General features: G+C 44.4%; 1 protein-coding gene across 1 annotated transcript in view; it reads left to right on the forward strand.

Moving 5' to 3' along the window:
- Window positions 1–10,225, forward strand: part of LOC137654782 (sodium-coupled monocarboxylate transporter 1-like) — a 93,432-nt gene extending 83,207 nt beyond the window's left edge. The window contains exon 12 of the mRNA XM_068388732.1: window positions 9,086–10,225. Within this exon, the coding sequence (XP_068244833.1) occupies window positions 9,086–9,447 (362 nt within the window). The 3' untranslated portion in view covers window positions 9,448–10,225. The remainder of the gene's footprint in view (window positions 1–9,085) is intronic.
- Window positions 10,226–10,815: the final 590 nt, after the last annotated feature.

A 10,815-nucleotide genomic window follows, 5' to 3' on the forward strand; every position in this document is an offset into this window, starting at 1 on the left:
CCAGTTGATTCAGAACTTTATTTGCAGAACATATTTCATTAAACTGCTCTTGCATTCCAGGACACACATTTGGGTCACTTTCCAACACATCAGTTTCTCTAGATACCTTAGCCTCTCAGTCTGCTTACCTGGTGTACTGATTACTGTCTGTGGATGATTTCAGTTTCAGGTTAAATTAACAGCTCCCAAGTGCCACACTGTGGTAGACATGCATATTTGCTGATGGTCATCTTATATGTGCTATTAGAACGGTCCTTCTTCTGCTGTTGACATTGTAGAAGGAATATTTCGTCAAGTAGAGCCTTTATGTGATGAATTGTAATTCTCTTCATCTTCCTTTGCCGAAGACTCTCTACTTAGTCTGCTGTAAAAGGTTGTCACTCAGGCTTTAGCTACACCTTAGACTGAATAGCTCAGATCTTTCCCCTTCGGAGGATCAGTCAGGACTCCGGAGTAGCTTTGAACGGTCCTCCTGCACCAGGAAATTGAGCCCCTTAGCGATATTGCTAGTCCTCAGGTCTCTCAAGTGAACCCTCCTGCACCCTTGGCCTGTCATCAGATAGGATTTGACCCCTAGACTACTCACAGATCTCGTCCTTGGCATGCTTGATATGTCGTATATTAAGAGTCATTTTCAACGAAAGAAGACCTTCCTCTCTCTTATTCAGATTTTGTGTCCAAGAGCCAGCGTAAATCCAAACTCATGCTAGTGGGGTGCAGAATGACTCTCTTCTGTCTTATGAGGGCATGACAACACTTTTTAGAGATCTCAGGTCTCCTTGTGGAACACCAAACATTTTCTCATGCCAAAAGGGTATATAGATGAAGATATCCTAGAACATTACTTTTCTCGGACTCGTGCACCTTCAGCCATACTACTTCTCACCAGACACCAAGTAAGCTAAAAAGCTTGTCAGTTGTCTTGCAGAATCTACTCCAATTAGTTCTAAGTAAATTTCCTGCTGCTCAACCTCATGAATGGTAGAACCCCTGATAGCAATAGCCATTTTAGTGTTGTCCTTCCATCTCATACGCGGTCTTCCCAAAGGTCTTCTACCAGTTTGTATCCACTCCAGGAACTGCTTTGGAAATCTACCATCCTCCATCCTTTTGACATTCCCATACCATCGTAGTTGACCTTTTTTCTATCAGGTGTAGAATACTGTACTTGAAATGCCCAGCTCTCTCCTGATATCATCATTTCTCATTTTGTCAAGTCTCATGACACTGCATATTAAGCGAAGGACTTTCATTTTTGCTACTTGCAGTTGGCTTAAGGTGTGGTTGTCATCATGATCAGCATGATCCAGTGATATTCTGGAAGTATCATCTTGATATGATAGTATGAAGTCAGAGATATCAGCTGTACCCTAACCTTCAGAAAGAATATATTATTGGTGGTAGTCCTAAAGGTAGGAGTCTGGTACGACAGACAACCTTCATTGCCCTCTACCCTCGGTACACTATCCATTGTAAATGGATAGTGAAGACATTCCAAGTTAACAATTGCAGCCCCTTATTGCCCAATCTGCTGTCAAGCTGTTGATTCACACCTGTTTAAATAGAGATTCGGTCACTTTTAATGGGTGTTTTAAAATAAATTAAAAACAAAATCCTAAAAGAAATGAGCCAAGGAATTCTCCCTTTCAGAATTCAAGTTGTTAAGGTTAAAAGACTGGAGTCATTGGTTCTGTCTACACTCATACAGCACCTGCCAATGGTTGTCTTTCTCCTCAAATAAAAGAACTTTTGTTTGTGAATATTTCATGGTAAATGAAATGGACAATTTTATGAATAAAACTTACCTGGCAGTTATATATATATATATATATATATATATATATATATATCTATAGTCTCTGACGTCCGGCAGAATTTTTCAAAATTCGCTGCAACCGCCGTGTTGTGGTTGTGCGGTTAGATGGTTAACACCCCTTACAGGGTGGTACGTGGAATCATTCCCGTTTTCTGTTCCTCAGATCATCTCTGCCGGTTGGAAACTCACAACATCGTTGGTCCGCCATTGGAGTTTTTCGTTAACTTAACCTGTGTCGCTGTACTGGACTTCTTTTTTGGTGACGTACACTGATCTAGGGTTTAGGCAATCGCTTTTGTTATTATTCTTTGACAAATTGTTTGTTTGTGATGACTGATAAACTTCATTTTCGTATTTGTGTAAATGAGGTATGCAAGGTTACCGAAAGTTTTGGTAGACTCTCACACTGTTTAAAGTGCAGGGGTTTTGAATGTGCGCTTGATAATAGGTGCAAGGAATGTGAGGTTTTGAGCAAGAAAGAATGGTTAAGTATGAAAGGCTATGTGCGTAAGTTAGAGTTAGATAAAGCCAGGAGGGCTTCGAAATCTAAATCTAATTCTGCTAGTGAGCTAAGCTTAAATATTTCTTTGGATCCCTTAATTAATTCCTCTGTAGAAGTTGAACCTTCTCCTGAGGTAGTAGCTCCTGCCCCTTCTATAGGAACGGTATCTACGGATGACCCTCGGTACGCCAGAATGGCGGCTGAGTTGAAGGCTATTAAAGACCAGTTTTCAGCCTTTAAAGGTAAGAGTGAGAGTGTGATTAGTGCTTATGAAAGTGCAGTGGAGGTGGCGACTGATCGAACCTGTAATGTCCCTAGGTCTAGACCTTTACGAAGCTCCCAGAACCAAGGGAGAAGGTACGTCGACAGCTGCAAGGGAGTGAGAGGTACGCATCCTCGGTCAGCCGTCACCTCAAGCAGTCCTGTTGCGTTTTCCCAGGCTGCTCATGACCGCCGCGGAAAAGGCGTGTCGGAAGTGATGGTGTCTTCCCCGAGCCCCTTGCCTAGATGCAAATGGCGGTATGAAGCTTCGAGACCGACAAAGAGGAGATGGAATCAAGCTGACCAGACCCGTTCTCACTCTCCCTTATCGAGTAGCCCGGAGCCTTTTCCTTCAGAGGATGACTGGGACGCCGTTCCAACGAAGAGGTCAAAGCCTAGAAATGGAGGGAAGGAAGATTCTCGTCTTCTTGTAAGTGACGAGAGACTATCGAGAGAACCTTCTACGACCAGCGCTACTCGGCAGCCATCGCCTTCGGAAACGCAGGATCCAGCAGCAGTCGCAAAATCTTTTATGAAAGTTATGCAGAAGCAGCTGTCTTCTCTGGTACAAGCTTTTAACCACCCTTCTTCCCAGTCAGGCAGGCGTAAGGACGACAATTTACCGATTAAGAAATCGGCCTCTAAGTGGGAACGGAGTGCCTCTCCCAGGGAACCGCAGCGCGATTCGTAGAGCGCGCGGTACCGCGCTTCTTCTTCCTCGACACTCTGCCAGGACGCTCAAGATTCTCGTCGCCAGGACGCTTCCGTCTCTCGCTCGCGACACCAGGACGCTTCCAGCCTGCCTCTCCAGGACACTAACGCTTCACGACGCATCCAGCTTTCATCGCAAGGACGCTTCCACCTCTCGGCGCCAGGACGCATCCTCCTCCCGCCTCGAGAACGCTTCTAGTGCACGACATCAGGACGCCTCCATTGCGCGGCGACAGGATCAGGACGCATTCAACCCTCGCCAACTGGACGCATCCGACGATTTGCTTTTCTCGGACGCAGATGAGCAATTGGAAACTGATCGGCTTGTTAAAGCACCCTCAGACTTAGTTCCTGCAGCCCAAAGAGAGACTGAGTTGGAAGTAGGGCAAGATCTAGAGGATATCTCAGAGGATGAAGATAAGCCTGCTAACACGGCTGCAGGTTATAAGGTTCCCTCTCGCTCCCTCCTTGAGCTTTATGGGGAGGAGTTTCAACCTGCTGCTCCTCGTTCTCCTCAGTCGCAGTTTAGCAGGAAGAAGGCCAAAACGCAGTTGGCTTTCATCAAAATGAAGCTGTCCATCTTGGCTAGGAAGGCTCTCGCTAGAATGGATGACTGGTTGAAGGAGCGTAGGCAAGCGGTCAAGACCACCTTCTCGTTTCCACCAGCTAGACTTACATCTAAGGCGGGCATGTGGTACGAGACTGGAGAAGCTCTAGGCCTGGGAGTGGCTGCCTCCTCCCAGGGGGACTTCTCTGGCATTGTTGACTCTTCCAGAAGACATGCCCTTAACTCGGTGAAGGTAATGTGGTCTATGTCTGAGCTTGACCACCTCGTCAAGGGAATTTTCCGAGTCTTCGAAGTCTTCAGTTTTTTTGGACTGGTCTCTGGGTACGCTGGCCAGGAAAACAGAGCAGTTGGAAGATACAGAAGACCTTACTAGTATTATGGCCTGCATGGACAAGGCTCTTAGGGATGGGTCAAATGAGTTGGCTTCCCTATTTTTGGCAGGAGTTTTAAAGAAGAGGGCCCTTTTATGTTCCTTCACTTCTAGGGCAGTTACAGTTGCACAGAAGGCCGAGCTCCTTTACTCCCCTCTATCGGAGCACCTTTTTCCTGAGTCCCTTGTCAGGGACATTACCCTTTCTCTAGCGCAAAAGGCCACACAAGACCTCCTGTCACGTTCTGCAAGGATGCCTTTACAAGCAGTTCCTTCGTCATTGAAGAGAGAGGAGAGGAAGCTTCAGCAGCCCTTTCGAGGTAGAGCTCCGACGAGAACAGACTTCAGGGGAAGAAGGCAGGAGACGGGCGGTAGAACGAATAGGGGTTCGTTCAGATCCCGCACCAGGAGATGAAGCTCAAGTCCTCCAGACAGCGGTAGGAGCAAGACTGTCACTTTTTTTTGCAGGCTTGGAAGAAAAGAGGGACTGACGCCTGGTCCCTCTCGGTCATCAAGGAGGGATACAAGATCCCCCTCTTGAAGAAGCCTCCGCTTTCAAATACGCCTCTATCCTTGGTGGGGCAGTACTCGGACGTCGGGAAACAAGAGGCTCTACTGGATCTGGTGATCCAGATGCTGGAGAAGGGAGTGATCGAGCCAGTTCTGGAACTATCTTCCCCAGGCTTCTACAATCGCCTGTTTCTGGTACCCAAGAGCTCGGGTGGATGGAGACCAGTGCTAGATGTCAGCACTCTGAACGTCTTTGTGGAAAAGACAAAATTTACCATGAAGACGACTCAGTCGGTGCTGGCAGCGGTACGTCCAGGGGACTGGATGGTGTGTCTGGATTTACAGGACGCTTACTTTCACATCCCCATCCATCCGACTTCGAGGAAATTCCTAAGATTTATGATCCAGGGCAAGTGTTTCCAGTTCAAGGCTCTTTGCTTCGGCCTCAGCATTGCTCCTCAAGTCTTCACCAGGGTAATGGCGAATGTGACAGGATGGCTTCACCAAGAGGGGATAAGAGTATCTCTATATCTGGACGCCTGGTTGATAAGATCCCGGTCAAAGGAGAAATGTCTGGAGGACCTACGCAAGACTTTTATGATGGCTGAGGAACTGGGTCTTGTCATCAACAAGAAGTCCCAGACCGAACCGAGTCAGACAATTCTTTATTTGGGGATAGTTCTGGACTTCGGGCTTCTCCCTCCCAAGAAAGGCAGACCAGGTGCCTCGGGAAGGTTCAGTAATTCCTGGAAAGACAGAAGTGCTCAGCGAGGGATTGGATGAGTTTGCTGGGAACCCTCTCCTCGCTCGAACAGTTTGTCTCTCTGAGAAGACTGCACCTCAGACCTCTTCAACACTTCCTATCAAGGGTGTGGGACAGGAAGATTCAGGAGGACTCCTTTTCCTTCCTCATTCCAGCAGAAATCAAGAGTCATCTGATTTGGTGGTTGGATCCAGCTATTTTAGGGGAAGGAATCTCCCTGTTCAGGAAGAACCCAGACCTAGTGTTGTTCTCAGACGCTTCGGAGTCAGGATGGGGAGCAACACTGGGAAGCAAGGAGGTCTCAGGCTCTTGGGGAAAGGAGCAAGCCGGGAGGCACATCAACAGGAAGGAGTTGATGGCCATTCTGTTAGGACTGAAGGCCTTCAAAGACTCTGTGTCGGGGAGGATAGTGGAGGTCAATTCGGACAACACCACGGCTTTGGCTTACATCAGAAAGCAAGGAGGAACTCACTCTCTGTCTCTGTTCGAAACCACAAAAGAGCTCCTTCTGTGGTTGAAGGAAAACAACGTAGAACTTCTAACAAGGTTCGTGCAGGGACAGAAGAATGTAAGAGCAGACATGTTCAGCAGGAAAGGGCAAGTTCTTCCCACGGAGTGGACCCTCAATCATCATGTCTGTCAGAGTCTGTGGAAGTTATGGTGGAGGCCTTTAATAGACCTCTTTGCCTCCAACCAAAACAAAAGGATCCCCAACTACTGCTCCCTAGTCCCGGACGAGGAGGCAACAGCAGTAGACGCCTTCTTGATGGACTGGACGGGGATGGACACCTATGCGTTCGCCCCTTTCAAGATCATCAATCTTGTAGTCAGGAAAGTCACTCTCCTCGAATTAGGAAGAATGATCCTGGTAGCTCCATTCTGGTCAGCAAGAGAATGGTTCACAGAGGTGTTGGACATGTTAGTGGACTTCCCAAGAAGCCTTCCTCCAAGTCCAAAGCTTCTCAAACAGCCCCACTTCGAGAGGTATCATCAAAACCCCCTAGCTCTACGACTGACTGCCTTCAGACTATCGAGAAGCTTGTCAGAGCGAGAGGCTTTTCTGCGCAAGCTGCAAGAGCTAACGCCAGAGCGAGGAGGGTCTCTTCGCAAAGTGTCTACCAATCGAAGTGGGAAACCTTTAGAGCTTGGTGTAAGCAGCATAAAGTTTCCTCAACCACTACCTCTGTGAGCCAAATAGCGGATTTTTTGTTGTCCCTCAGACAAGACTCTTAAACTGGCCGTATCCACTATTAAAGGGTACAGGAGTATGCTTTCTGCTGCCTGTAGGCAGGCACAGAGGCATAGACTTGACTCAGGATAAAGACTTGCAAGATCTCTTGAAGTCTTTTGAGACAACTAAGCAGGCTCAGTTAAGACCCCCAGCTTGGAATTTGGACGTGGTTCTGAAATTCCTATGCAACAAGAAATTTGAACCCATCTCACAAGCATCCCTTAGAGATGCTACTAAGAAAACCCTCTTCCTGATGGCTCTGGCCACAGCAAAAAAGGTCAGCGAGATTCACGCTATTGAAAAGCAGGTGGGCTTTAACCAGGATGGAGTATGTGCGTTGAGGATCAACTTCCTCGCTAAGAACGAGAATCCATCTAAACCCTGGCCGAGGACGTTTGAGGTTCCTAACCTCACTAATGTGATGGGTCAAGAGCAGGAGAGGCTCTTCTGCCCAGTTAGAGCCCTAAGGGCTTATTTATCTCGTACCAAGAATGTTAGAGGTGCTTCCAATTCTTTATGGTGCTCGGTGAAAGATCCTCTAAAGCCCCTCTCAAAGAATGTATTGTCATTTTTCTTGAGGGAGACAATAAGAGAAGCTCACCTCTTGTGTGAGGAAGAGAGCTTCTGTCTTTTAAAAGTAAAAGCTCATGAGGTGAGAACCATTGCTACTTCACTGGCATAGCGCAAGATTATGTCAGTTAGACAGATTATGGACGTAACGTTCTGGAGAAGCAACTCTGTGTTTGCCTCTCATTACCTCAGAGAGGTAAGAGTTGATTATGAAAGGTGTTATACCTTGGGCCCATACGTAGCTACTGCTTCTGTATTGGGCAAAGGAGTTACTACCTCCCCTCAACCTTAACTTTTGTATGCCTGTGTTTGGGTTTTGGTTTTTATGGTTGTCTGAGGACTCTGATTGGTGGTACAGTGCCCTCAGTCTAGCTAGATAGTAATATCTATTCTGCAAGGTTAGGTGGTTAGTTTGAGTAAGGTTGCAGTTTTTTAAAAAGGGGTATAGGTAGTGCTGAAGTCTAGTCAAGTTGTTGGTCTCACCCCGTTTGACAGACTCGATTGAGTTGTTTCAGCATGACAGGTCCACTCCTGGCTGACACTCCTAAGGGAAAGCGACAAGAGGCAGGAACCTTTGAAGTCAGCGACCTTAGCAGGTAAGGAATCAAGGTGTTTTATCCTACAACTTATTGTTGTTTTCCCAACAATGTTAGCTGTCTGTCACCCTCCTCCAAATGTGTGAATCAGCTATATATACAGTATATATAATTGCCAGGTACGTTTTATTCATAAAAATGGAGTTTTTATGATAAAACAAAGTTTTATGAATACTTACCTGGCAGTTATATATATATATTTTAAGTCCCACCCTCCTCCCCTCAGGAGACAGGTGGGGCAAAGATGATCTGAGGAACAGAAAACGGGAATAATTCCACGTACCACCCTGTAAGGGGTGTTAACCACCTAACCACCACACGGCGGTTGCCGCGAATTTTGAAAAATTCTGCTGGATGTCAGACTATAGCTATATATATATATGAAACTGCCAGGTAAGTATTCATAAAACTTTGTTTTATCATAAAAACTCCATTTTAAGTAATGAGTTTGAATTAAAAAAAATTTTGTAGATGCATTTTGCAGCCAAAAAGATAATGTTATGTTTGATACAATATACAATACGTATTTCAATAACTTCTACACCTCTTCTACAGAAGCCTTATTACTGTTTTTCCAATCTCTGTATGATTACCATAAAATACTCTTAATCCTATCCAAATATAATTTACTTACTTTTAATTCTCTATTTCATCTTTTGAAATGTTTGAAGACTTCTTCCTCAAATTATTCTAACTCCAGGTCATTTGTATGTAATAGCTCTGTGGCCTTTTGGCCTAAACTTCATTATCAGTCAAGCATCATAGTGGTGTTAGTGATTACTTTCCTGAGCAAATTGTATCTTTTGGTTTTTTACTAATCTTTTTCTTTTCATTGTGGGCTGCTACACCTATCTGCTATTTAAAGTGTTTGTATCATAATATTTTGGTGATATATTTACACTGCAAAGGTCTGGATGACATCCAGTATGTATACTATATACTGTACAATTTTTTCGAATTTAAATGTAACATAAATTTTGACAACTTAATGAGGTAATGAATTGGAATAACACCGCAAAGCTTCTCTAAATTCTTAGGTACACAAACTATACTGAATTAATTAGTGACAATAAGATAATGAGAGACATCTAACCTCTGAAGCATGAAATGAACTTTGGTGTGTCATCAAATTAGGTTCTTGACACTTATATATTTGTTGAAATATGTATTAAATTTGTTATTTGCAGGTCCACTTCCGCCTAAAACGGTCGACCAGCGATATGTAAACAAAACATGTGAATGGTTATATGTAAAAATGTGGACCATTTTTGGTGGACGAAAGATTGAGAGAGAAGGTGAGGGAGAAGATGCGAAAAGGAAAGGTCGTGCCACATCTGACAAAGACCAGAGGCCTGATGGAGAATCTGAGGCCACCAAACTTTCCCCCGAAAATGGCCACCAACACTCGTCTCCAGAAGGGGATGACATAGCCTTTAGAAAATGTGACACTCCAATGCTGTATGCTGATGAAGAAGAGGGAAAGCTCTTGAGAGATGAATGTGAAGTCAGATTGAATGCTGATTTAACTTACCATTACACTGCTAAGTAAGTATTATAAATGAAAGTGTTTGAATTATTTTAGAAATTTGGGAGTTTCATCTGTTAGTGGGTTTTACATATATTTTTAATACCATTTTACTGTGATTTATGCCTATTAGTAATAAGTTTCCTGAAGATAATGTTTATCTGTATCAAAGCGCTTTGCTTCTTTAGAAAATTGTAAAAAATAGTTATGAAGCAAAGAAGTATTTGCATAAAATAGAATAGTTATACAGTTCAATTTCATGAAAACTTCTTTGATCGTCAGGAAAACGATCTAATGGTTGTAAATATGACAAATGTTAATTTTTCACTTTCAACATTGTATACGGTCACATTTAGGTTTTAAATGTATTCATGTCAAGTTAATGGATTAATAGTTTTTTTTTCTCTGATTGTACAGTATCATCCTCATTATCATCAACATAACTGAAATGGTCTGCTGTATCTTTTTGGCCATTTAGCTAGATTTTTTTAATTTCTGCTCTAGTTTCCTTCCTTTCGTCTTCATATCCTACTTCTTTTAAACTTTTACTTCATTATGCATCTGTGAATTATTTTATCAGCTGCATCTCATACTGAATGGCCTCAGTGTAGGGATATACGGGTCAAGATCCATAAATCACAAAATTATCATCAACCTTTTGCAGTCTTTAAAGTAGGCTTCTTTTCATACTTTCTTTTATCCTTATTTAATAAAAAGTTGCAAGTGAGTTATCAGTGCAGAGATCTGTGAAGGTAAGGAATAAATTTTCAATGTACAGTTTGTTCCGTGACTGGAATACAAACCACGCTATTTAATAGGGGTATTACTTTCGGCGTAGCTGAAATGACGAGCCATTAATTTTTAACGAGGGTTTACTACCCACACCGCTAGTTAGTGGGGGTAGGGGAGGGTAGCTAGCTATCCCCCCCTCTCACACACCTGCGCTTGAGCTCACTTTGCTCTCGGCTCGGATGGTGGTCGGACGTGTCCGCTCTTATCCTCGCCGTCATAGGTGAAAAACCCAAGGCCTCTTCTTCTTTTGCCCAAACTTCCTCCAAAGCTCCCACTCGGTCGGTCTCGAGAGACCGTCGAGTGGTAGCGTAGACTGAATTATTTCTAACCAACCTCGGGACTCAAGAGATGACGTTGCTTCCCCCAGCGAAGCAGCTCCACTTCTCCTCCCGGGGGAGGACATGTCACTAACCTCCCTTTTTCAGCTTTGGTCCTCCTTTGGGGCTTATGGGTTCGCCCTCCAAGGAGGTTTTGCTTGATTACATCCGATTGGGTGCTGCTGTCAAGCAATCGTCGTCACCGTCAGAGGTTGATCCTCTGTCTCTTGTCGACGTCATGGCGTCAGAGGTACCCAATGCGGTTTCACCCATATCCTCTTTC

The sequence above is a fragment of the Palaemon carinicauda genome, chromosome 15 (assembly GCF_036898095.1).
Source record: "Palaemon carinicauda isolate YSFRI2023 chromosome 15, ASM3689809v2, whole genome shotgun sequence".
Classification (NCBI taxonomy): Eukaryota; Metazoa; Arthropoda; class Malacostraca; order Decapoda; family Palaemonidae; genus Palaemon; species Palaemon carinicauda.